Genomic DNA, 27114 nt, shown 5'->3' on the forward strand with positions numbered 1-27114 from the left:
GCAGGATGCGGAGCAGAGTTCCCGGGTGCAGCGTGACGCAGGGGGTGCTCGGGGCGCCGTGCGGGGCAGGGTGCAGGTGGGTGTCCCTGCGGGAGGGCTGGGTGGGTGTCACCGCGGGGCGCCCGTCACAGGCGGCAGCGCGGCCGGGCTCCCCGCGCCTGTGGTACCCCCGTGTCCCTGCCTGTCCCGGCCTTCGCCCTGCAGGGAAATGCCATGAGGCTCAAACGCAGCCGGGGCGGTGGCTGGCACTGCTGGGCTCGGCCCCCCATGTCCCTTGGCTCCGCTGTGCCCGTCCCGAGCGTGGCCGTGCAGCCACTCACAGACGCAGGGGTTTTAAACTGGGGCAATAACTAAACAGGAATCACGTCCCCTCCTTTGGCAGAGGTGCAGCCCCCTGCAGCTGCAAAGGGCTTGGATGGTCACGCCAGCTGATTTAAAACGATTATATTTTTGTTTTAAGATGGCACCATCCATCTTCCCAGCAGAGGAAACACCATCCCTGTGGCAGTGATGTGCTGGAAGGGATGAGCAGCCACTGCGAGCGGGGAATTCGCGTGAATCAGCGGCGGGAGCAGGAACCGGCGCCCTGCGTCAGTGCCTCCCTGCTGCCCGCGGTGTCCCAAGCCATCGCACTGAGCTGCTCTAGATATTAAGCAAGAAATCCCGAGTGTTTCCCATTTTGCAAGAGCTTAATCATGTCTGCGTGGGAAGCCTGATCCATGACGCTTAACACTTGTCCGGGCTGGGTGCTAGGAACACCGCTGGATGCCCAGGACGGATGCACTGGCACTGGGTTTCTTTCTGAAACAGTTCCTGAAGTGAAAACTGGTTCAACGCTCCCTTGAAATAACTGGGTCGGATTTTTCCACCTCCTCACATCTAGATCAATCCACAGCCGTGCATTGGCCGGAGGTCTCTACTTCCCAACTGTTGCACGTTTGCCAGTGGTGGATGCAGCAGCAAATTAACTTCTCCCTGCTTTGGTAGCCTACTTTTCTGGCCTGCTTGGGTCCCAGCAGGATAGTGGCTTTGCAAACTATTGAATGGGCTGGTGCTGTGGGGATAAGTGAAGTTGCTGCAAAATCTGGGAAAAGTAGAAAAACGCTGCTACCTCCTCCTTCTTGGACACAGGGATTTGGGGACTCGCTGCCGAATCCACTTCCCGAGGAAACTGGTGCCCACAGCAGTGCCCGGCAGAGCCTTGCAGCCTCAGTGCTCTTTCATTTATTTGTAGTTTGTGTGTGAGGAGAGTGGTCCAGCGCCCTGCGGCTTTTTATGAGCCAGCAGAGATGCCCACTGCGAGTCTGAGAACTTGCACCACCTTCGCACCAGGAGGGCCTGTAATTAGGTTTAAGGATCTTAACCTGCAAATGGAAAGCAATGAAACAGGCAGATGGAGCCTTAAGTCCAATCAAGCAAATTATGTAAGTTATAATACGCCAGAGCTTAGCTTATTGTGTCCTGGAGAGCGAGATCAGATGCTGCGTGCAAAGCTGCGTCCCTGTCTGAGCTCATCGTTGTCTTCCTCGGGCCCTGGGACGCTTTCCTTGTGTCCCTCCCTCGCCTCCAGCCCCGCCACATAAATTGAGGATGCTTCTTTGCACTGAAAATCCAGCACCCTTATTCCAGAGGATGCTCTTGGAGAGAGCGTTTCCATGGCATGGAGTCGGATGCGGAGAAGAGGACGCCTTGTTTCCATTCTTTGTGACCGCAGGTGAGTCGCTTAATCACTGCCTATATGAAATGCAGAATGAGGAAGTACCCAGAGCTCTCCTTAACTTGTGTCTGTCACTGGCTCTGAAACAACCCAGCTTTGCCTGCCCCAGTTTCTTCAGCGTCAGCGAGTGAAACTTGTGTGTCAAGGGCATCCGAAGCCTGCTTGATTTTTCTGTGTAGAGCTTTAGATCCTCCCTGAGGGAGGCAACTGAGAAAAGTGGATGAAACCCTGTTGTAAGAACAATTGTGATGGCTCCTGAGGTTATTTATTTAATTAAAAGAGCCTGGACAGATGTAGAGGCAACAGTAAACTGTTATCTTCTCCAAGAACTTTGGCATGTGAGGTGAAAATAAATCACTAAAGCTAACCCTTGGTCTGTCTCTCGTGGATCTACAGGTAGCATGGGAAAGTCCTCAAGATGCAACATCTGATTTAAGAGACTTTTTGCTCCGTCTGCCTAGGCAGGAAAGGGAAGCTGCTGACTTTTCTTGTGCTGCTGGGATCACCCCGAAGCTGCGGCTTGACCTTCTGAGGGAGCATTTCAGCTATCCGTCACACTTTATTAATAGGCGTCAAAACGTTTAACTGCAGAAAGTAAACGGTATTTTAGAGAAATGGATTTACAGCCTCTGAAATGCTGATTTTCCCTCGGCTGCGCGGAGGGCGCGAGTCGGATCACCGGGAGCCTCTGGCTTTGCAAACACCCGCAGGCTCAGCACAGCGGCCCTGCCAGCGCCGGCAGGACACGGAGGGCAGGTTTCTTGCAAACACTGCCACCGCCTGGCTCTTTCCATAGTTTTTTTTTTTTTATTTATTCCCAAAAAACTTAACTTTTGGCCAGCAGTGCTGGTTTGAAGGAGACGCTGATAGCCAGGCAGAACGCTGATGGTTTGGTAATTAGGTTAATTAGTTTTCCCCTGGGGGTTCACTCAGAGCCTGAGGCGCAGGGCTCGTGACAGTAACTTCCCGCTGTGCCGCGGCCGCCCCGGTTTGGTGACGAGTGGCGGACACTGGACGGTGGCTGCAGGATGGCAACGAGGCCACGGCCACCAGGCCTGGAACCCACGGGGGGAGTCGGGTAAAGAGGCAGGTTTTAAGCAGCAACCCCCCAGCTTGGACGCAGGAGGAGGAAGGCAGGAGGAGCCCCCAGGAGAGGGGATGGGGAGGGGGTCGGCGCCCAGGGGGGCGCAGGGCCCTCATGGAGGCGCCCGCCTCCTCCCCCCCGCGGACTACAACTCCCAGCAGCCCTCTCGCCGCTCCCGCCCCCCCGTCCGCGCCCGTTGGCCGGGCCGCTCAGGACGCGCTCGCCGCTCCCCGTTGGTTCGCGGTGCTGCCAATCCGGGCGCAGCGGCGGTTGGGAGGGCGGGACGGGGCGCTATTCTGGAACGCGACTTGCGCCGTTTGCGCGGGGCCGGGGTTAGGGCCGGGGCCGGTGGGCAGTGGCGCAGTTGGCGTGGCGCATGCGCGGGGCTGCGCCGGGAGCGCAGCGGCGCGGTGGGGGGAGCTGCCGAGCCCCAGCCAGCTGGAGGGGTAAACAGGGGAGGGGGCGGGGGGGCCTGGCCCGGCCGAGCCTCAGGGCCCTCCCCGCGCCGCGGCCTGCGGCGCCCCCGGGGCTTCCCGCCCGCCTCGGGGCCGCTCTTCCCCCCGCCCCGCATGGATGGAGCCTCGCAACTTCCACCGCCCGTACCCGGGAGGCCTGACAGGTAACGGTGCCCCGGGCCGCGCCGCCCCTCCCCGCCCCCTCGGCTTCCCGGGCGCCCTTCCCTGTCACTTATCCCCTTCCTGTCAGTTATTCCCCCCCGGTACCTCCCCTCCTTCCCTGCCAGTTAGACCCCCTCCTCCCAGGTATCCCACCCCCTTCCCTATCGCTTATACTCCCCTCCTCCCCCCGGTTAGCTCCTCGGGTGCCCCCTTGCCTGCAGCCTGACCCTCTCCCTGGTAAGAAGCGCCCCCTTCCCCCTTATCCAGCCCCTTGTCCCCAGCTCTGATCCCTGCTGCCTTTGACTAGTCCCCTTTCCCGCGGGAAGCTCTCCCCCTCCCTGGGGGAAGGAGCTTTTGCCGGCCCGGGAGGGGGGCCCTGCAGCCCCTTTGCTTGGAGCGGAGGTCGCTCCTTGTGCCTCCAACAGTGTCTGCTCACCCCGGGGCTCCGCTGGCTGCTGCTTGTCCTGGCCTCAGGAGTGTCCCACACCTTCGTGCCCCGAGGATGGCGCTGCCAGCGGAAGGGCAGTGCTTGCATGGCAGAGAGGGGGTGGCCGTCCGCGCGCTCTGCCGGGCACGGCTCTGTTTCCTTGGCATTAGTGTCCCTGTGCGGTGAGTCTTGTCGGATCTCAGAACCTACTTCTTCTCCTGGCCACCCCATCCCACTGGAACGGCTGAGCCATCTGGCCTGGGAGCGACTGCTGCTCCTGGCAACTGCTTCAGCTCTCGGAAAACCTTGTTCCTAGGTGTCTATTACTAACCAGATCGCTTCCTCCTGGCTCTTAGGTTTCTTAACACTATATATGTTTTATTTTGACCTGTGACCTCTTGAAAAATCGGGGTAAAAAGGAGAGTAGGGAAAATAACATGCTGAGTGACTGAGTTGGGTCACGGGTGGTATCTGGGTGGATGAAAGAATTTATGGATGTTTAGGGGAAGGGTCGTGAGAATGTTCTGTTGGGCTGGATCGCGCATCTGCAAAGCCTGGTGCTGTGTGAAGTGCTGCTTTCTCACTGACCTTGAGTTCAGAGGCTGAGAAACACATCCAAATGCTTGGAAGTTGTGCTGCCAACTTTACTGATGGCTCCTGCTGTTCTGTGGAGATTCTTAGTGTCGAAGGAGCTTTTCTGAAGGGCGGTGGCTTCGAGGCTCCAAGTTCCGAAGCGCCGGTGCGCAGAGCAGCTCCCTGTGCCGCCGCGTGCGCGCGCGTAGCTGGTCCCGCCAGGAGGAACTTCATTCATGCAACGCTCAGCCCCGCGTCCCAGCTGTGGTGGGACTGCTTAACAAAAAGAAAGGGCTGAACTGTTTGCTTTACGAGTGCCGAGGCTTTGTTTCCCGGCTTGCAGCAAGGGCTTCAGGAAGACTGCAAGACCTAGCTGGGAAAAGCAAGAGTCCTGGTACTCCCTGCCATACCCTGAAGCGTTCTTGGAAAGATAACTTTTCCAGAAGCTGGAAGTTACTGTCAGTGTCAATAGTGTCTAGCGGATTTTGAGGCCACAACCTGTAGAAATCTGTGACTTGTTAATTTTTGACTGCAACTTTAAAGGGCAAATATTGCAAAAGCTTTTTTTTCTGCCTCTGGAAATATGTGTTGCAGGAGCAGAAGAGCTGGATAAGTGAACTACAGCCAAGCACGGGTGATATAGTCATCTTTACCCTTCAGGTGGATTTTTTGAGGATGTGAATGAGGTGGAAGCAGTGGTGGTGACCCCAGATTTGCAGTCCTGTGTGGTGTTGCAGGCAAGTTTGGAACAGCGAGGGACAAGGGAAGGTGACTCTGGCTTGGAATTGAGCACAGAGCTTCTTCCAAAGTGTGATGGAGAAATGTGTTCCAGTGTCATCTGAGAAATGACTGAAAACAGCTCAAGATGATCTCTTATATATAGCCAAAGTGAAGCTGCTTGTGAGACCATCGCTTGTAGTGATGGTGCAAATTTATCTCAAATTGTTCCTTGTCACTGGGACTTAATCCCCTCATTCCATGAGTTGGTTGTGCTGGTTGCCCAACTCTTTGCTGCTGTAGCTGCTTACGGTTGAATTCCTGCTGAGCAGCCAAGAGCAGCATCATGAAAGCAAGAAAGGCTCCTAGCATCTCCTTTAACCGTCCTGCAACGTTCAGCCACCAAACTGAGCTCCCTCTAGGCAAAAGAGGCACCTTAGACTCATGCATTCCCATTCCAGCAGTTTGTTCCAAGCCACTTATTTTTTTAATAGTCAAATGCTAAAGGCACAAGTTATCCTCTCGGGTTTATGAGCCACGGAATAATTTGTTAGGATAGAGCCTTAGGTGCAGGTGTTAGTTGGATAGTTTAAAGATGGTATCAAATGTATTTTGTTTTAATCCCTGTTTTTGTCCCTTTGGTGGTGAAAGCGGAATATTTCATGGGTGAGGTAATTGACTTTTGTCTTCTAAGATATAAAGTTAGTATCTTGTTAAGACCTGCGGAGCAACGATCTGTTAGGACACCTCTGACCTGTCCGGTGAGTTGAGAAGTTCCACAACACCTTTCTGATTCTAAAAGTCAGCTTGTCTTCGCAGAGGTGGCAAACTTGGGTGTACCTCAGTATTCCCACAACAAATGTCTGCTTTGGAAATCCTGGATATGTCTAATCTTGTGGCAGAAGAGAAAGGAATTGTAGATGGGACTTCATGGAGAGCAAGTGACTTTAAGGCTTTCTTAAGGAGCAGTTTCGTCATAACTCCCTGTCTTTACAGTCTCTGTAAAGCCTTTACACCACAGGAAGGGAAAGGTTTTTTTGCTAGGTAGTCACTGAAAGAAAAGGAGCTGCTTGGAAATTGCAAGGACAGGAGATGAGAGATTTGAGTGAAATTCTTTCAGGGGTCTTAAGAGAGCAACAGGTCAGTTATCAGTGGGTAAGTGCCTGCTTGGCTGCAGCTTGGTAACCTGTCTGCCTGGGGACTTAAAATCAAAAGAAGATTAAACTGCTCTTAAAGGAAAATGAGATGCCTTTCTGGTGGGGAGGAGGAATGGTTAACGGGGGAAGAGGCATGGGCACAAGGAACTGCTTGGCCATCCTGTTGGGCTGTGTTTGCCGCGGGGCTGCGGAGTCAGCGCCGCGGGCCAGGACCTGCCTTCTCCCCTTCGGATGCTCACGGAATAAACGGCCTTTTGCTGCTTGCCGTTCGGTTATTCTTAAAGGCAGGTGTTATTTTTGTTCTTCTGCCTACATGATTTGATTTCTGCCTACATAAACAGGCGAAACAACAGCAGTGGTAAGCTGGCCTGAAAAAGCAGAGGATAGGTATCAAAATCTGATAGCTTAATCATCCTACTACAAGGATTGGTGTGAAATATTGATGAGCAGAGGCACTGACAGTGCTGCCGCTTGCCATGAAGCTAGGGAGTGCAGCAGGTATTACTTAACATGAGGGTGAGTAAGGTTAAGGGCACTTAAAACACGAGGTGCCTTCCTGGGCATGCCTGAGAACTCCTTGGGTGCTGCTTTGGGAATAGAAGAGATGTGGATTAAAGACATACGTGACAGTAAATGGGGTAAATAAATGCATGCCAACTCTGGTGGAGAGGACAATTCCAGGCTGGCAGGTGAGCGGGTTGTGCAGGAGCCCTGGTTGGCCCAATCCTTCAGCTTACCAGCTGCTTGTGCTGCCTTTGTGGTGAATTTGGCCTGCTGGGCTTATGTTGGAGACGAACTGGCCCTGGTGGCAGGAAGGCCTCGTTGTGCTTGGGCTGAGAACACGCGCGGTGCAAAATCACCTCTCCTCCCTGCATTCAAGGCCTATATTCTCTGTGTGTGGATTTTATCAACTCATTTCTCATCATACACGTAAAACGAGCTTCAAACGCTACCATAAGGGCGCCCAGTCTTGTGTGATCTTGGTAGGACACGTTTATCTTCACAGGCTCACGAGCAGCTGGGCCTCTCTTGGGTGAGCTGTGAAATGTAGCTGAAATGTTCTTGTTTCAGTGAATCAGCGTTTCCCTCGGTCAAAAGAGGAGCCATTTGAAAACTTGGGCCTGTTCTGCTTGTGGATGCTTGTTAGTGAGAACTGAAAGCTACCAGCATATGCAGGACAAAAATGGATATTTAAAATACAATTTCTCTTTAAAGCAACTTGTAGGACTATGTAAGTAGGATAGTGCCTGGCCTGCAGTATGTAAAGGGGGTGAATGGTACCATTTGTTAGGGTAGCTGGTACTTTGCTGGGCAGCTCGTTGGCAGACACTTTGCAAACTGATTGTTTTGTCAGAGTAACTTTGTAGGGTTTCACTGAGCTTGAATAGTGCGTGAAATGCAGAACTGGGCTAGCAATGTGGAAAAGGCAAATTATTCTTGGAAATGCAGATTTAAAAGATTATCCGTTTTCTGTTGCTGATATAATCAGGTGTTCAGATGATAGCGTTGCTTGATGGTTGGCTGTTATGATTTCTAAGAGCTTGTGCTCTTTTAGTTGTTGTGTTTGGCTGATGATCAAATGTGGTAAGTGAATCTCTCGTGCTCAGTTGCAAACCTTTTTAGTGCTTGTCTGAAGAGATGGCCAAAAAAGTATCCATGCCAAGAAGACTGTCCGTGTCATTACGTGTGTTTGTTTTGGAGTCTGGGGACTGGGAAAAGTGAGATTGGATTGAAGTGGTTGCAAGTGTAAAGGGGGAAGAAAGGCAGTGGGGCAGGATGTGCTCCTGGAATTGCAAGTTCTCTGCTGATATGTATATTGTATATAAATGGTATAAATGGCCAAATATGTTTGAACGCCAGATTTGTTCAGGTTTTTTTTTTTTTTTTTGGGTCCTGCAGGTAATTAAATGCCCTTACTGTGGATCTCTGCTCCGTTGGCAAACCCGGTTGCACAGTAGCTCTTCCCATAGCTTCTTTTACTCTGTCCCCCTGGAAGAAGATGGCAAAAGTAAACATTACTCGAGACATCATTCACAGGCAGATCAAGGTATGTGTTAACCGAATGTTCTCCCGTGGAGGGTGGAGAGCGGGTAGAGAATTGGTGTCATGCTGGGTCAGGAAATAGTCAGACTATTTCCTTTCACTTCTGAAGAGGTGTCTGCTGCTCAGATATTGATAAGCTGTGTAAAAAGCTGAAGAGACAAACGCATAAACCCTATTGCCCTCATTAGTGAAGAGCTGGGATGAACTTACAGTAGGACAAGAACATAGTCCTTTTCCCTAGCAGGAATGCATCTTGATACTTTGACATTAGCAGGTCTCTTCCTTTAGATTAAAAAGTTGTAGAGAGAAATCTGTCGACTTGTGCTTTTGGTAATGTAAAGGACTCTTAACTAGCTTTCCTCGTGAGTTTTCTGTCTGCTTTGCATTTTCTTTCTTTCTGTGTGATCTTGCCATCAAAGATTGTCTGGCTCTAGTAGAGCAAATGATTTCCCCCCACTCTTTTTTTTTCCTTCTTTCCTTGGACTGGTATGTTTTGCTTCCCTTTGTGTAGGGAAAAACTTCTACTGTGGTCAGATCAGTCATCTGATGGCTGCATTAATGAAATATCCCTTAATGTGAAAGGACTAGCTGCAGCAGGCACAACGGGCAATTATTACTTGGACTTGCAGACCTCAAATCACTTGCAGCTTTGCCGATAATCAGCACTGCCGAAAGCGGTGTGTTAGTGAATGCATAAAAACATGTAAAGGGGGTGAAGTTTGCAATGTAAGCTACTAAAAAAAGCCTCTCTTGCTTCGTGTTCTTTCCCCCGACTCCGCACCACCTTGTGTCTCTGTTTTGATTTCAAATAGCCTGTAGTATCTGGAGTTGATTATTTAACAGTGGTCTGCAGAGCTATAGCTTGGTACAATCATTCCCTTCCTTGTGTCCATTCTGTAGCTACTAACATGTTCCTAGCACCATAACTACAGTCTCTTGGCTGTTAACATTCTCATCTATAAATGGTGATAAACAGAGGCTTAAATAGTCTTTGTGGGACTGTTACGTGGCGCTGGGCAGGACTGAGACCGAGCCAGGTGTCTCAGGAAGGAACCTCCTCCAGTCGTTAGCTGTTCCATCCAAAATACAACTTGCACTCCCTTCACTTCTGCCTCTGCAGTTGTCTGTCTTTCATCCAAGCCATCTGCTAATGCATCTGTGAACCCTGTGAGATCACAGGGGAAACAACTGTCCTGCTTTTCTTCACCTTCATTTGTCCCGACGTGCTTATGTGGCAGCTGTCCTCGTCCCTGCGGAACAGCCCGTGCTGTGGTTCTGCAGCTCCGTTTCTGATGAAGCAAGCCATCTTAAAGGATACTGTCCAGTTAGGACCCCAGCACTTGTGTTCTTCCTGGGAGTGGGCTCAGGGAATAGTGAGAATGTCTTGGGAATACTGGGATACTGTATAATGGCAGACTTCGCTCCTTTCTGAAATCCTTGCTAGGAACAGAGACAGGCATCCTCAAGCTCTTTTTATCTTCCGTTTCTGTCCAAAACCAGGCAACTTATTTCTGTCTTGGGGTGAGCCTCTCCAGGAAGGGTTACAAACCCCTTACCTGGATCTGATTTGAAGGATACCCCCAATATCTGGCAAGGTCCAGGAGAAGATGTTTTGTTTGGTGTAGTCAGCGTGACCTGTATTTGCTTTGTGCAGGAGAGGGGTGCGCTAGGCTTTGAACGCCACTATCATGTCACCGATCCCTTCATTCGCCGCCTGGGCCTGGAAGCAGAATTGCAGGTAAGTGCTCAGTGTTTAAAGAACAAAATGTGCTCCTTGTCCTGCAGTAAACTGTAGGAAATATGGCATGCTGGGCTGCGGGGGCTTCCTTCCCTTGTTTGGAAGAGATACACTGTTTAGTTGTTCCCCTGCATGAGAGACCGGAATATTTCTGTGTGATCCTGTGTGAGCTTTCTGGGTTAGCTAATGCACCTACACAAAGCCTTCAACTGGTGTCTATCAACTAATCCTAACTGGAGTGTCTGAACAAGGCAAACTGCCCTTAACTGCCAGCCATCAAGATATTCAGCTCTAATAGTGAAGACTGTAATGTCTAAAGCACCAATTATTGCACTGCAATCTGATACAACTTGAGAAGAGCTTAAGATTGTCCTGGTTTGGAGGACACGAGTTCTTCTGTCCCCTTCTCAAGCAAGTCTCCCGAATCAAGTGCTCTTCAGTGCTATCTTAGTCTCTTTCTGTTACATTTGTTAGCTAGTTTGTCTGGGGAGGTACAATGTAGTCACCCAGCAGCAAGGTGCTTCAAAAAGAGTTATCAAAAGTGCATTTTCCCTGCATTCCCAGAGAACTTGTACATGCAATTTGTCAGTCTAGCCAAGGGCTTTTGAAACAAAGTCACCTTCTCCTGCACACAGTAGGATTTCACCAGTAGCCTCTGAGACTGAACTGCCTTTTTTTCAACACTACTACTTTTTTTTTGTTTGTTTCATTTTTGCCTTTTTCCCCCAACTGTTACAGGGTGTCTTTCTTCTCTGGAGGTGCTTATCTGCCATGTGGGTGTTTTTTCTTTTCTTTCTTCTTTTTTCCTTTTTTTTTTTTTCCAGGGTTGGAATAAAAAGCTGCTTGTATTGGAACAAGTTGTGTATGGGGAGCTCACTGTGTCCTTGTCTCAGAACAGCCCTGTTTGATAAGTCTGAAGTTTGTGTAATACTCTCTTCCCTTTTTTTTTTTTTTTTTTTTTTTTTCTGCTCAGGGTCACTCTGGGTGTGTCAACTGTCTAGAATGGAATGAAAAAGGAGAGTAAGTACATGCCTTGATTCAGGGGATCTGCAAACTGGTAAGCCAGGTTCTCCCAAGAGTGTAGAGGTCATTTTACTCTAAGCAGCCCTTTCCTATTCCTAGTAAAACGAATATGGAATGAAGCTCAAAGTTTAGGAGCTCACACTTCAAAAGAGGTTTTATTTTGTTAATATATCTAGATATTATTAGATGTGCCCTTTTAATGAGTTCAGAAGGGAAACAGATTAAGAGGTAGAGATTAAAGGCTGGTTCTTTTCTTTTAAGTGGTGTTACAGATTATAACGAATCTTTAGGATTTGCCCAGTTGATTTGAAGGAATGTTTCCCTACTCCCTGTGCTGTGAAAAGCTTTTGCTGGGGGACAAATGTATAAGGGAGGAAGGTAGAACATTCACCCCTCTTTGCAACTTTAGAGGAAAATAGGAGCTTTTTTGTTAACCAAGTGGAGTAAACAATGCCTGCATGAGAAATAACTGGGTAGAAAGGAAGATCCTGTAGTTCTTGACATACTTCCCTAAGACCCAAAGTCTGCTGCCTGATAATCTTCCAAATTATTTGCTAGTGGCAGTTTCATGTACCTGAAAGTGAGCTGTTCCTAAAGAAGTAAGTTTGAAACAGCTGATGGTGGCAGATGTCAAATTTATTTGCTGCAGCAGAAGACAGATATACAAGACAAAACAACTCCTTGCAGTACCACAGGCACACCCTGCACTTAACAATCAGTTTGGACTCACTGAATGGGTTCTGGCTTGGGCTGCTTGGGTCTGGGAATAGTTTGGCTTGGGTTTGAGGTTGGTGTGGAGGCAGTTAACGCAGCCAGGCTAACATGGAAAATGGAGGCCCTGTTTTTTGTTGTTGACCACATTTCTTATTGTTTCCATTGTGCCATCTGAACCTCTGGTGAGATGGTCGAAGGGCCTAAAAACATGTGCTTTATTTTCTATGGAATGGATTTTATTGTTTTTTTTCCCTGTGGAGTTGACATTTGCCTAGTGTAGCTCCCTCAACTGGCTGTGTGGGATTGGCACATAGGAAATAACACAAATATATATTTGAGAAAGGGCGGTAAGGAGATTTCTTGAGCTGACTTAATGGTCAACTTAAAGGGGTTAAACCGCTCTGAAAAACTGGTTGTAGCTTGGAACAGAGGAGCACAAACTGAAAATTCTCCTTTTCTGTGTCTTTTAGCTTGCTGGCCTCTGGATCTGATGATCAGCATACGATTGTCTGGGATCCTCTGCATCACAAGAAGCTCCTTTCTATGCACACAGGGCATACCGCAAATATCTTTTCTGTCAAGGTATGTGATTAGGAGGAATAAATGGCTAGCACGAAATCAGCAGCTTAAGCAGCATGAGAGTAGATCTTCAAATGTTGCTGGGAAACCCTTTGTGTGCAAGCCATTTTCCCAAGGAAGTAATTTAGTATTTCGAAGGTTAAGAGATACTGTATTAAATGTAATACTTGTTCCTCTTAGTTTATGCTGCTCCTGGACTTCGCTACTTACCTATGTAAAACCAAAGAAAATGGCTGTAGCAAAAGAGGTTTGATGAAACGGTCGTTGCTGTAGTTTGTGACTCTTGAGTGCCCCATATCATATACGGGGGATGTAGTAAAGCTTGCTTTCCTAAAGCAAGCTGCTTTCTCTCTGGCCTGCGAGGAAGGTGAGTGAGATATGTAGAGCCCCAGCACTTCTCCAGTTTAAATGTCAAGTCTGTCTTCCACAGTTCTTGCCGCATTCAGGGGATCGCATCCTCATCACGGGAGCTGCAGATTCCAAGGTGCACGTCCATGACTTGACTGTCAAGGAGACCATCCACATGTTTGGAGATCACACCAACAGGGTTAAGCGAATTGCCACAGCTCCCATGTGGCCAAACACCTTCTGGAGTGCAGCAGAGGATGGGCTAATCAGGTACAGGACCCTAATCATTCTGCCCAAAATGAATCGGACTAAGATTCTTCACACTATATGCGTAGACCTAATGAGAGACTGTCTCTATGCTAAGCAGCTGGGGGCACATTGCTGAGAGTGTCTACGAAGTCTCCGTCCTTGGAGATGTTCAAAACCCAGCAGGACGTAGTCCTGGGCAACCTGCTCTATGCTGACCCTGTCAGAGCAAGGAGCTATAGATCAGGTGGCCTCCAGAAATCCCTTCCAATCCCAGCTATTCTGTGGTTCTGTGAAGAGTTTAAGATAGGTAATCTTTCTCTTTCCTGAAACTGTAAGGTTTCATTTTGAAATGTGGACTCCTTTGATAAATAGAGAATCTGGGGAGAGTATTTTCCTCTGCTGAAAATGGGAGGCCAAGAGAGGAACAGCCAAATCAAATGGGAGGAAGGCAGATGTAAGAGTGGAGTTTCTCTCCGAAGTCATTGAGACTGAAATGAGTAGGTGTTACCATCTGAATCTGTTCCGGTTGCCAACTAGATACTGTTTGTTAGGTCACAACTTGGAGTTTAAATTTGGAGCTTGAATAAATCTGTGCACTTTGCAGAGTTGTTTTTAGCGATTATGCTGATACTGAGACTTAGTGCATACTGAATTGAGGTGCTCCCAGGAACCTGTGACACGAATGACTTCGTATTTAGTGTCATCTGTTCGTACACAAGCCAGATAGTTAAATGTACGTTACCACTGAGCTGTATGAATGTGGTGTCTTGAGCCATTTTCAGTTTGGTCGCCATGGAAAGCTAAACTCTCCCTTTCTGCTATTTCTGTTTTCTCATGACGTATTTCACCTGACTCTGTTCCCTTTGCAGACAGTACGATCTGCGGGAGAACAGCAAACGTTCAGAAGTCCTGATAGACTTGACCGAGTATTGTGGGGAGCTGGTGGAGGCCAAATGTCTCACAGTCAACCCCCAAGATAACAACTACTTAGCGGTGGGGGCAAATGAGCCCTTCGTGCGGCTGTACGACATACGCATGATCCACAACCACAGGTAATGGCAACTGGCTCTTCTGGACGTCTTCGGCTGACACGAGTGGTGCAGGGACCTGTTAAAGGCTCTGGTGGAGAGGGGACATTGCAAGGAGTTCATGTGTCCCACCACGCAGTTCGACCAAGTCTTTTCTCTTATGCACACACTCTTCGATGCACCTAAGTACTCTTGGGTGGTGCGATGCAGGTTTGTGACTGCACAGTTGTCTAAGCGTGTGGCCTTGCCTTGTGTGTGAACAAGAAGTGTCAGGATAGATTAGGCTTCCAGCAGTTAGTGCTGTGATTATAAGATACTCTTCTTTCTGGCTAGGAAAAGCATGAAGCAGAGTCCTTCAGCTGGAGTACACACGTTCTGCGACCGGCAGAAACCCCTCCCGGATGGTGCAGCTCAGTACTACGTGGCAGGTATGGGGACCTCTGCTGGGAGGTGACAGATGAGACTGGAAAAATTAAAGGCTAAAGAAACTGAATTTTCTATCCATCGCACCAGAAACCACTGCTTGGGAGAGCTTTTCTCTAACGCCGCAATGTTTCATGGAGTTGTAGATTCTCTCACTTCTATGTTGTGAATTTTTGCTCGAGTATGTTACCTACCCACATTCCCTCATTTGGCAGTAGAATGTGTTGGTGAGCTGGCCTTACTCCTTCTTGTCTAGCATAAATGTCTTTTGTCAGCTTTATTGGAAAAAAAGTCAAGGTTTGGATAATCCTTGGGGCTACAGACTTTCTTCTGGGACTGGTCCCATCAAGGCTGCTGTTTAAAATCTTTTTGGAAGGAATCTTTTTCTTCATCCTGTAAAGGAAAAATGAGATGCAGATCCTGAGCAACCTAGATGGCATTCTTCTGCAGTACTGATTTTTTTTTTCTCCACCCAAAATATTTGTTTTTTTTTTTAAGTATCTTAGACCAGCATGTTCAGCAGACCAGGTTTGACAATCTTGCTTATGATGAGTCCCACTAGAGGATTTCTTAGGTCCCCTGAATTAGTCATGCAAGACATTTCCAGACTGAAGCAAAAGAACCCTTGTGTGAGCTGAATATTTAGGAGCTCGAGTTTGATTGTGTTGAGAGCTTTGTTAAGGAAACGTGATTAGAGGGTCGAAGATGCTGCTGCTTGCAGTTGGCCACAAATCACAGAAGCTGATACTTAGTGAATCCCTGAAACTGAGATTTGCTGGATTCTGCAAACTTCAGAGTTAGTAAGCTAGCTAGAAACCAGTCTTCTGTTCATATGGAGATCGCATTGAAAAATGGTAACTAGAATTTGTGGAAAGACAGCTGTGTGCATCCGAGTATTTCGGTGGCCCATGAAAGGATTTAATAAACAGCAGCAGGAACGTGAAAAATACCTTAGGTGCTTGTATTTCATGACCTTGCTCTCTCAACAACCTCTTGTAAAATAGAGCAGCTGGGATAGGACAAAGATGACAGTTACTAGTTACACTGATCTGTATGGACCTCTTCCCTCCTCAGGGCACCTCCCAGTGAAACTTCCAGACTACAACAACCGGCTGAGAGTTCTGGTGGCCACATACGTGACCTTCAGTCCTGATGGCACCGAGCTTTTAGTCAACATGGGAGGGGAGCAGGTAAGAAGACAGCTAAGGTTTGGCAGAAGGCTTCACACTGAGGTGTGTTTGTTGGGCCAGCATATGTTGTACATTCTTCAAAACAGGTATAGCAACTTCTCTCTGTGTGATTTGATTGATTTTTAAAGTTTTCTGATTCATTCTGACTAAATGTCTCGTATTAGGGATTTAACTGTTACGCTGCCACTGATTAAACTTGAACAGCATTTTGGTCTGATTTTTGCAATTCACACTTCCTCTCTCTGAAAGAGGAAAAAAGTGAAAATCAGGAACTGACCTTACCTGATGTAGAAAAGATTTTGTAACTCATTCTTAAAGCACCAAACTGCTTCTGTAATAGAAACTGGTAAATAAAGAACTTAAAGAAGCAAAGGCCTTCACCTGGGGTATGGATTGCTTTAATTTTAAGCATTGGGTGATATTCGTGGATCTATTGTAAAGCCTATCAGTGAAATGAGAAAATCCGCTTGACAGCATTAATTATCATGGATTAAGCAAGAACTTTCCTTGTAGGCCAGTTACTCTGTGGTTGTCCCCTATAGATCTTTCTCACAGTATGTGCACGCTCTTTGAGAGCGGGCACCAAGTTAGTATAAAATTTGACAGATCCACAATTCATCTATTACATTTTTAAATCAGGGCTTTGCAGGGTTGCTTTTAAGTTTCTCTGCAAATCTTGGCCTCTGCTCAGAGAAATATTTGCCTTGGTTTAGTAAACTGCCTCTTTTCTGCCCATAAATGTTTGTTTTGTATGAAATTGTTGTGCTAATAGAATAGTTAATATATTCTTTGCTAATAGAATAGTTAATATATTCTTAGAGTTGCATTTTTTTGAACAAATTGGTTTCTGGTCAGGTCGCATTTTAAGCTCTCTTGAGGATTTCGTTACCTTATGAGAAATACAAGGCTTCTGTTTCTCAGTGTTGCTTTTCCTCCACCTAGTGCTGAAATGTAATGGGACACTGATAGTGCTGTTATCCAGTGTGTTCATGTCCATAAACAAGTTACCCAGTTAGAAATTTGAATATAACAAAGGATGAACAGTGTGTGGAGTCATGTACCCACCTGCCCTCCTTTTATTTCCATGACTGAAATCAGTTTTACTCTTACCTTTTTTTTTTTTTTTCTTGTCTCGTTTCTTTATTTCTTAGGTCTATTTGTTTGACCTAACTTACAAACAGCGACCGTACACTTTTCTTCTCCCAAAGAAGTGCCATACTTCAGGGGGTAAGTGTGATGCCATCATGAAAGATGGTGAAAGACACAGAGAAATGCAGAATGGATCTGTTTATCCCCTTATACATCCACTGAGGAGGAGGCAGAAGAATCCATTCCCTAGCCAAAGACTCTGGTCTAGAACTAATCTCCCTTCTGGTGATAGGATAGTTGCAACAAAAAGTCATTTCTTTGATAAAGTCAATAAATTGAGGAGCCTTTTTATTCTTGGCCCTGTTTCTTACAGGCCTGTTCACACACAGATAGTGTGGGCAGTAAGCACTGAATTTCTGGAGCTCCATGCAGGAGGCAGGGGCTCCTCTTTCCGGGAGTGATCCCAGCCCAGCACCTTCCCTTTTCTCGGAGCGCTCTCAGGCCGCGTTTGATCTGCGTCCTCAGCACTCGGGCCTTAATCTAAAGCTCACAACGTGGTAGCAAATAGACTCCCAGCCCTGCCTGCCTTTCTCACCTGGCCTGCATGCACAGGGGTGATCCTCACCGTGGTGTCTGGTGCAGTCACGCTTTAAAGCCAGCATGGAGTCTGACCAGGCTCACAGTAGTGCAATTGCAGCAAATGCTCCACGCTGCCAGGCACAGAAAGTTTGGGCAAAAGCTGTGGAAAAAGGTGGCATCCATGTGAAAGATGAGCTTCATGTGTATGCATGTCGCTGCACGCTTAATCTTCCGTACACTTCCGAAGCCTGGTCGGACATTGTCCCCAGTTTCCCAGCTTCAAAATGGCTCCAGGACCACTCCCAGCTGCAGCCTAAATGCAGGCAGCTTGTAAAACCCAAAGCCAAATGCTTTCTATGGAAATGGCAGTTGAGGCAGCTATATGACCTTCAGCAGATTAGTTTAGGACTACCCTTTAAGCTGTAGGGCTAAAAAAAAAAAAAAAAAATCTAGAATTCGTACATTGAATTCCTAGATTGAAATGTTCTGGAATTTATGTCCATGATACTTTGTTTCAATGCATTGGGAAAAAAAATGCAAAGGTATGTAAAAGTATGTTGATTTCTAAAGCTGTAGTTTTAAATCACAGAAGTCAATCAGCCAGGTACTCGGCTTATGGCCTAGGTTCAGTCCGAAGTCATTTTGATTCGAACTGCCATCTGTGTGTATAGTTCTTTGTGTGTGTTTCACTGTTTCCAGAGTAAAACTCCAAAATTTCAGAGGTAGGATTGTTTAATTTACATTGAGCCACAGCATGGTCTGATCCCTGTTTTATTTCTTTTCCTACTTCCTAACCCGCAGAAGTGCAGAATGGAAAAACGTCAACAAATGGAGTGTCCAATGGCATCCACCTGCACAGCAATGGCTTCCGCTTGTCTGAAGGACGAGGACATGTGAGGTAAGAGGATAAATCTGCCTAACTGAAAGTCCCGTGGCTTTGCTCGCGGTCTCTTCCTCTTGCTGAGGTTAGCTGCTGCTAAACAAGGTGCAAAATGCAAGTCTACTTGGTGTTTTGACTTGGTTATCAAGGGGTCTCTGGCCTAGGGGCTGTCTTTGCTGCTGGTAAGTGAGCTATGAGCAGGAGTCACATCAGGCAACAGCATCCTGGGAGAAATGCTGCCCATTAAGATTTGTCCCTTTTTATGGTGAATTGCAGCTGACGAAACTGAAAAGTGACTTTTCAGACCTGGAAACAAGGTCTTTTTTAGTTGCCCTAAGTGGTTCTTAACTTCCTGACCTGCTGGGGCTGTGTGGAGACTGTCACATACCAAGAGTCTTTCTTTCTCTTGCTCTTTGTTGGGCTCCTGCCTACTGCAAACTGAACTGGAGCCACCAAAATTGCTTTGTGCTAATGACACTGGAGTAATTACTCTCACAGTCTGCATTTGAGCTAGGAATGGGTGGAGAGGCCTCTTCCGCTGCCTCTGCGCTCTGCTGCTTTTATTCTTTATGAGCAGAATGCAGCTGGGGGCGAAGCAGAAGCAGACTTTGCAGCCCATCTTGCTGGCTGCTTTTCCTCCAGCTGATGAGACATGGTTAACAGTCAAGACACAGTTACTTAATGCCATATATGGGTAGTCTAGGTTCCACCAAAGTGGCTTTGCTGAATATTTTCAGTTTGTTTCCTCTAGGTGGCCCCTCCATCACAGCGGCAGAGTTGCCAAGGGTGGAATTTCGGCTGGCTGAGCATGAGCCTTGCGCAGCCCTGTGAGCTCAGATGCTTCATTTCCTTCCGAATTTGCTTTCAGTTACGCATTGCTGAAACAGGATTGGAAATGTTGTTTATGCTGTCAAAGTAAAGTGTACCGTTGAAGTTTGAAGGATTAGGTGCTTAGGCTGCTCACTGTTCAATTTGAGTTTTAAAAAAACGGTCATAAGGAAACCTTTACCTGACTAACTGAACCTGTTTTTTTAGCAGGAAAGTCTCTTCTGCCCTTTTCAGAAACTTCTGGTATTAGCCATGCTTGCTGGAATCTGCCATGTTAGAATAAAACCCTTTGGATATTTAGCTGAACTGGAGTGTTAACCTGTGAGACTTAACTGTGCTCCTTTCCTTCTCCCCCCTCAGTCCCCAGGTTGAGCTGCCTCCCTACCTGGAGAGAATTAAGCAGCAAGCCAACGAGGCCTTTGCTTGTCAGCAGTGGACTCAAGCCATCCAGCTGTACAGCAGAGCGATCCAGAAAGCCCCCAACAACGCCATGCTGTATGGAAACAGAGCTGCTGCCTACATGAAGCGCAAATGGTGAGGGAGCAGAGCTGTGTGGGATGCAGTGTCAGAGTGTAGTGTCACAGGCAGCACTGCTGTCTGACCTCTGCGTGCCACAGGTGGCTGCTGTCCCCTGCAAGGCACCTGGCCCCACTACGTGAGAATCAGGCTTGGGCTAATGGGAAGAAGCTGTAAGTGGGTCACCCCGAGCACAGAACAAGTGGGCTGCACAGCAGTGTGGGTTGGAGAACCGTGGACACCGAGGCCACGCAGAGAAGCACAGCTGGTAGTAGCTCAGCATTTTGCCCGCTGGTGTGCTGAGTTGCCCTGGTCCTTTGCAGTTCAAAAAGAAACCACAAATCCTCCTCTGAGCGATAACATTGAGTGTCTGCAGGTGCCCATTTTTCTCTGCTTAGTTCTGGTCTACATGAGAGTGTGTCCCTAAATCTGCTGTTAAAGGATGGGCTCGTTGTTATTGTGTTTCTTAATTCACATCTCATGATCTAAGGTTATTGTAGGACTGCCTGGATTTGCTTTGGTTGCTGCTTGAACCTAGTGACTAGTGTTTGAGCTAGACACAGATGTGAGCTGGTGGTTCCTGTGTTACTGTAGCTTCTCCATAGTCTGATTGACTGGAAACAAACCTTCCTGAGGGGTCTGCTGAGGTGACAGCTTGTGCCTCAGGGTCCGGAGGGGCGTCAGTCATGGTTGTTGTGGATTACCCTGTTTGTCTCTGCAGTAGCTGATGTCTTCTCTGACCAATAGTCACAGCTGCCTCTGCAAGATACAGCCGAGCTATTTTTGTATCTGTCCCCTTGAGCAGAGTAAGACTGGGTAACATGACTTACCATTAAGATATTTAAAATAGACGTGGTCCTTCATCGACGTTGGCTTTGCGAGGATATTCTCCTCTCCCCACTGAAATCCCCAGTATGAATTCTGCCATCCTCTTGCCAAGACAAAGAGCAGCCAGCAGTTGCTGTGGCTGTTGGTAACTGGCCTACTGGCTGTTTTGCAATAGTAGAGATTTTTGGGAGCTGCCTCAAAAAGACCTCAGTGTTCAGAGGGAAAAGAACAATAGGGCGGGATTAAGGAATGGAAGATAGAAGCTGTGTGCTGATCTTATGAGTGACTTTTTTCTTGCAGGAGTCATTTTTCCCAAAGGATGTTGGCAGATCTGAAAGCAAACTGCTCCTTTCTGAGTGTCAACTAGTGCTTGCTACAGTTTTGTGTAGCTGGCGGATGTGCAAATGTATTCATGATGGGTTTCTGTGACTTGTAGTGATTAGAAATGGTACTTGGTACTAAGCTGGTATCTTTTCAGGAATAGAAAAGATGGGACATTTTTCTGCAAGAAACAGGTACTGATGTTTGGCAGGTGGGGGCTGGGATGTCGCAGAGTTGGTGGCGGCAGCTGGACTGTGACCCGCGTCGAACCGCGCTGCGTCTCTAAGGCGCCCTTCGCCCCCAGGGCATCACCAAGGCCGCCCTGTAAAACTCGCAGGCCTCACTTCGGCCTCCTCTCTGAATAACAACCAGGGCTGAAAGAGGAAGGTCTGTAATTCCATAACCTCCCCTTCCTCGCTCCCCTGCTCTGTACATTTCCAATGCTGTCCTCCTAAAAGCTGCTCATAAGAGCCACCTGCATCACTGCCCAGCTCACTTCCAGTGCTCTATATTGACAGCGCTTCAGCTGACTTCTACTTAAAGCATTTGTGCACAAGCCAGGGCAAAACTGCTGTGTGGGAGAAGGCAGCACCTGCGTCACATCCCGGCGTGTGAATTTCCACTCCGGTGTGCTGGGCTGCCCGGCTCTGCTAGTCGGGGTTGAAGGATTGTTTTTGTGTGCCAAAGTAGCTAATGACCCACCCAGCTTTCAAAGACAGGAGATTCCTCTTTGCCATCACAACAGGTAACTTGCACTCCCTTTTTTTGAGTGGAGTCGCCTGCTGTTGTGCGTCCAGCCTCCCGGATCCCTGGTGACGCGGAGCTGGAGGGGCCGCGGCCATCGAGCCGCGTTTCTTCTGCATTGCCGCTGACGTCATGGACGAGCCACCTTCTGCACTGTGCTACTGAGCTGTAATTTGTGGCCAGTATCCACCCAGAGGAGCAAAAGAGCAGTGGGATGGATGGTTTGCAGAGCCTGCCTGTAGCACTGCTCAGCATGTAGCCCATAGATTTGAGGCTCCCTTTAATAGAGATACAGGGGTACCTCTCTCCTGACAAAGGCTCCGCAGGAGCCAAAAGTGCCACCCTGTGGGAAGTACGGGACAATTCGCCCACCTTGGGGCCGTTTCAGACGAGAGCAAACCCACAGTGTTTGGGTTACAGGTGTGATCCCTCGCAGTGATTTATTTATTGCCGTCATCTGCAGACTTGGCACATTTCAGACAGACTGTGCTGCGCCGAATCCCAGCCTGCAAACCCTGTCAAATCCTTCCTGCTTCCAGAGCTCAAGCTGAGGCACTGCTATTCCTGCAGCCATGGAGCAGAGGGGAATCAAGCATCATCTCCAGTGTCTGTAAAGGGGTTATAAATATCTGCTATGGTACAAAGCTGTTGTAACACTTAATTTTTAAGCCTTTATGTATATGTATATATTTTTATTTTTCTAGAAAGGTGAGAAAAGACTGCTGCCTTAGAGCTGTGCCCATGGTCTGTGAAGCGTGGTGGTTCTCCAGCCGCTCCTTGAAGGAGAGCCGTGGTTAGGGGCAGGGAGACGTGCTACCGCGCCGTGCGTCCACACAGGGGCACGCGCGAGCCGCCGTGGCGAGGAGGCCCGCGCGCTCTGCGGGAGCGGCCTTGCCTCTGCTTGGCCAGAGGCCTTGTGCATCCTCCATCTTCAAAGGACTTCCCTAAACGCATTATGTCAGTGAGCTCTGCTCTGGAGGATTTAAAATGGCAGGTCAAGACTCGCCAGGCTTTGCTGTGTGGTCATGTTCCATGGCTGCCTGTGCACAGGAAAGGGGCTCTGTGGGGAGGTGTATTCAACAAGCTGGGCTTGCTCAGGTGGTGCCCCAGGAGACAGCAAATGCTGTTAATGCGTGAACTTGTGGGTTGCCTGCTTGACTAGAGAGAGCTGCAAACAGCAGGCCTGGGAGCGAGGCAAGGGCTGGGAAATGGCAGAAGACCATGTTGTTTCTTCCTGGACTCTCTATTTTGTGTCAGAGCCCTGGAACAGGCTGCCCAGAGAGGTTGTGGGGTCTCCTTCTCCTGAGATCTTCAAAACCCGCTTGGATGCAGTCCTGTGCCACGAGCTGCAGGTGACCCTGCCTGTGTTTTTTTTCCAGGGATGGGGACCATTATGATGCTCTACGGGACTGCTTGAAGGCCATATCCCTGAATCCGTGCCACCTGAAGGCGCACTTCCGGCTTGCGCGCTGTCTGTTTGAGCTCAAGTACGTGGCAGAAGCACTGGAGTGTCTGGATGACTTTAAAGGGAAGTTCCCAGAACAAGCACATAGCAGTGCCTGCGATGCACTAGACAGAGACATCAACGCGGCCCTCTTCTCCAAGAGTGATAATGGTGAGTCCCAGTGTTTAGGCAGGTCCCTCCATGCATAAACTTTACTATAACCTCATTTTCTTTTCTTCTTAATCTGACCCTGTGAAGTAAAGCTCAAACTTCTAAGAGAGACCAATGGTTACTGTGCACAGAAACTGGCTTGAGGCTTTTCTTGCCTTAGGTTTGGTCCTGGCTCACTCTTGAGTGAGAGTATGATAAAGAAACCCTTTGTATCCTAGAGATAATCTGAAGGGAAGCTTGTTGTCTAAGCCCTGATCCCTGCTGAAACTGTCCTTAACTTTTCTTTAAACCTGGTGAGGCCTCCTAAAGTGCTTTCTGTTTGCTTGGAGCGTGTTCCTGCCCAAATTGTGATGAAGGAAATCTGTTGTCCTTCCAGCTGAAGACAAGAAGGGGGGTGGCCCCATCCGGCTGCGAGCCACAGGTCGTAAGGCTTCGATCTCGGAGGATGAGATGGTGCTGAGGGAGCGCAGCTACGACTACAAGTTCCGGTATTGTGGCCACTGTAACACTACTACAGACATCAAAGAGGCCAATTTCTTTGGCAGGTACGTTGATACAGATAGCACTGGTTTGCAGGGTTGAATAAGATAACAAGAAATCTTTTTATGTGGCCATGTGAAGAGCAGGTTCAGTAGCCGATCCGCAGAGCCCACGGTTAGCCTAGGTTTTCAGAAAAAAAAATACTTGGGATTGAAAAACATGGATTCTGGGGCTGGAGGGAAGCAATATGGAAAGCTTTGGATTCCTGAGCATGTGTGTGAGGGGCGGCAGCCTGCTGCCTGTAGAAGCCAGCTGAGATTCTCACGTCTGCTCGAGAGCAGCTTTGCTGCTCCGAGCTGTGCTCTCCAGTCTCTGCTCCTCTCCCCCAGCAATGCACAGTACATAGTCAGCGGGTCGGATGACGGCTCGTTCTTCATCTGGGAGAAAGAAACCACAAATCTTGTTCGAGTGCTGCAGGGAGACGAGTCGATTGTGAATTGTCTGCAGCCTCATCCCAGTTACTGCTTCCTGGCCACCAGTGGCATTGATCCAGTTGTACGGCTGTGGAATCCCAGGCCAGAGGTAAGAGCCACAGCAAAAGGCTGCGTCTTGGTGGCATAAGATGTAACCCAGACCTGCCTTTCTGACCCCTTGAGAGCTGCAGCAGCTGTAATAACCTCGTTGGTGCTCGTGCTGTCTTGCTGAGTTCTCTCCTCTCTTGTCTTGCAGAGTGAAACCCTCAATGGCCGTGTGGTGGTAGACATGGAAGGTGCTTCCCAAGCCAACCAGAGACGAATGAACGCAGACCCGCTGGAGGTGATGTTGCTGAACATGGGGTACCGGATTACAGGACTGACGAGTGGTGGGGCTGGAGGCTCAGACGACGAAGACAGCTCAGAGGGGCAAGTCCAGTGCCGACCCAGCTAAAACAGAACCGCCTCTCCTTCCTCTAATTGTTTGGTTGAAAGGGAACCTAGTTTCCTTGGTCCTGAAGTTTCTCTGATGAATGACTGCACTGTTTCGCACTATGCACAGAGTAGGACAAGCTGGCAGGGGCAGGAGCGGCCGTCTCTGTAAACCACCACCGCCTCCACCACCTCCTCCTCCCGTCACACTACTGAGCAGCATGGCGGTGCAGTCTGGCGTTTGCCTTTAGCGGAATTTAGTCCCGGCAGGGATCTTTGAGTTGTCTGTAAGCAGTGTAAGCTGGTGACTTTTTCCAGAGCTGCTATATGACCTGGTACAGAGGGATATTGCCTGCATTCATGCGTTTGCAGAGAGGATGTTAAATTCCTGAATAAAATACAAACCTAGGGCAGGGGTTATGGAATAATTTTACTGCAGTAATCTTGATCTTGGAAGCTTGGCTTAGCCATTCTGCTGCCAGCCTGTGTAGGGGCCCTGGGTTAGGGTTTTTGGCCATGAAACACCTGTTATCCCATAACGTCTTCTGGCTTCCATCTCTAACATGTCCTCACCAGACACATCTGTGTTGTGTTAAGGAGTGGACATTGCCTGTTCTTGTCCCTGGGCATCTGTCGTAGGGATGAATCAGTGGAGGCACCGAGTATGTGCAGCTCAGCAGGGCAGGAGATGCTTACCCAGCTGTGATGCTTTTTGCTTTTTTCCTATGAATTATGAACTTGTGGAGAAAGGTGGCAACAGTGGGAGGAGGTTTGATCAGAGGCCTAAGACTTAACGCAGCTAAAGCTACTGAGGAAAGGGGCTGGTGCCAGCATCCTTCCAGAGATTCTATTACCCACACTGCGTGTAGTTATATCCACCTTCTCTCTGTCACCTGTGCTGCAGCTGAGAACGTTGCCACCACGTATCTCTTGCAACTAATGTTTTGAGCTTTTAGACAGCAGCTTCTTAGTGCAGCCAGCTGCTCTGTCTTGACCAAGATGGGCCTCCTCTGCCTCGTTATTGGTGTAACATCTGATGGATTAGTGCTCCTCTCAGGAACCCTCCTTCCTCTTCCCATTGCCCTCCCTCCCTGACTCTAGCTGCGAAGCCAGAAATGCACCTAGAAATGCAGCACTGAACTTCCATTTCTTCCCCTCCCATGTAACACACAGCCCTGTTTTTCCCCTCTTGCAGTTGCCAAACACTAAATATCAAGTAGATCTTACGCAGCTATGCTACAACTGGAGCTGAAGAGGTTGTTTTTTTTTTTCTAGGACTATCAACTAAGACCAAAGAGCCCCTGGAGATCTTAACTGCTCTGCACTGTCTCTTATCTCTTACTGCTGAAGGTCTGAACATGCCAGCCGTGGTCCCAGGGGTGTCAGACGTGTGTGTGGGAGTGTGTGCGCGTGTGCTGCATTGGGCTTGTTCTTCCATGTGGTGCAATCTCTGGTCTTCCTGTCCCCGCTGTGGAAGGATGAGGCCTTCCTTTCCTTCCCTGGCTGCCAGGTGGGGAGGAGAGACACTGCACAGTGCTGGCTCATCGAGGTAACGGCTTCCTCGCCCTTCCAAAACAGTCTTTGCGGTGGGGAAGCCTTGTACAAGAGAGGTCCCGGGGCCTCGTAGCAGGCAGCCTCTCTCCAAGGGTGCTATTCCTTGCCCAGAGGGACGTCCCACCCCACAGGCACAGCGGCGCTCTCGGGACCTGCCGTGCTCCCAGGACGAAGCTTTCCGTCCGCTGCCTCGTGTGCAGGTGGAGCTGAGCCCGAGCGAGCGCCGGCGCGCGGGGAGCGTCCCCCGCACCAAGGAGGGAGCAGCCGCGCTCGTGCCCTCCGGAGCCGTGATGGCGACTCCTGTTTTGGCGTTGCAGCCGGCCCACCCTCCACCTGCCGCTGCAGCAGAGCCCTCCTGGGACGGTCACGTAGCCGCTGAGAGCGTTTGCTGGGGCTCGCTCGGCAGCGCTGCGGTGGGTGCCCGCTCGCTCCGCTGACCCGGCTGGTTGTGTGCGTCCTCCTGCCCCACGTGCACCCGAGGCTCTTCAGAACCCAGAGGCAACGGCAAATCCTTCTCACTTGGGTGGCTTTTTGACGTGGTCTTGCCTTTTATTTCTGCTTAAGGCTTTCCTACTAGACACCTCTTCCCCCCTTCCCCTCCCACCCCAAACTTTTTTCAGCTTTTACTAGACAACACCCACAGACTTCGATTTTTAAACCAAGAGTCTCGGGTTGGAAGCTCTGAAAGGAACAGACCTCTCCCTCCCCATTCACCTTTTGCTGTGGCAGCTATTTTTTGTTGTTTTTTTCTCCTCGTGAGACAGTGCAGCTCTTTTACCTGCCAGTTGCAGCGTGAAAGCCTACCAGATTCCCTGCCTCTGCAGTGGATTGCTTTTTTTTAATGGCTGCTTTGGATAAAATGCTAAATAATAATGGGAGAGAAGGGGAGAGAAACATTTCTCTGTCGCTAGCCCCTTTTCCCCTTGTTGTGGGCAGATTGCCTGCTCTGTTGCTTGTTAATGAGGAATTCGTATTTATTGGTGAAGGAAAAAAACGTGCTGGGGAAGTAGGGAAAAGATGTTGCTTTATTGACCTCTGCTGTTTACTTTGACCCCTCTTCAGGAAAGCTTCTTCCTGCTCTTTCTGATTAACTCTTTCTAGCCTGGGATATGCAGGGATGCCTCCTTTATTTTTGTATTTTAGCAATG

The 27114-nt window shown here is 48.9% G+C and overlaps 1 protein-coding gene across 1 annotated transcript; it reads left to right on the top strand.

Moving 5' to 3' along the window:
• Window positions 1-3360: 3360 nt before the first annotated feature.
• Window positions 3361-24840, top strand: WDTC1 (WD and tetratricopeptide repeats 1). The gene is made up of 16 exons (XM_010211088.2): window positions 3361-3420; window positions 8192-8339; window positions 9990-10073; window positions 11047-11093; window positions 12281-12392; window positions 12820-13007; window positions 13856-14038; window positions 14348-14442; window positions 15512-15627; window positions 16779-16854; window positions 18097-18193; window positions 19364-19537; window positions 22792-23027; window positions 23404-23572; window positions 23897-24089; window positions 24237-24840. The coding sequence occupies exons 2-16, from the start codon at window positions 8292-8294 to the stop codon at window positions 24432-24434; spliced, it is 2016 nt and encodes a 671-aa protein (XP_010209390.1). The 5' UTR covers window positions 3361-3420; window positions 8192-8291; the 3' UTR covers window positions 24435-24840.
• The last annotated feature ends 2274 nt before the right edge of the window (window positions 24841-27114 follow it).

This window comes from Tinamus guttatus, unplaced genomic scaffold, assembly GCF_059628265.1.
Source record: "Tinamus guttatus ecotype Peru unplaced genomic scaffold, ASM5962826v1 Tinamus_guttatus_pri_ptg000397l, whole genome shotgun sequence".
NCBI classification, from domain to species: domain Eukaryota; kingdom Metazoa; phylum Chordata; class Aves; order Tinamiformes; family Tinamidae; genus Tinamus; species Tinamus guttatus.

What these genes read in the sequence shown, in the direction of transcription:
- WDTC1 (XM_010211088.2), top strand. Translation starts at nt 8,292, where the DNA reads ATGGCAAAAGTAAACATTACTCGAGACATCATTCACAGGCAGATCAAG. An exon ending in GAAGTGCCATACTTCAGGGG is followed by an intron (nt 16,855 to 18,096) that starts GTAAGTGTGATG and finishes CCTAACCCGCAG; the next exon opens with AAGTGCAGAATGGAAAAACG. An exon ending in GAGGCCAATTTCTTTGGCAG is followed by an intron (nt 23,573 to 23,896) that starts GTACGTTGATAC and finishes CCTCTCCCCCAG; the next exon opens with CAATGCACAGTACATAGTCA.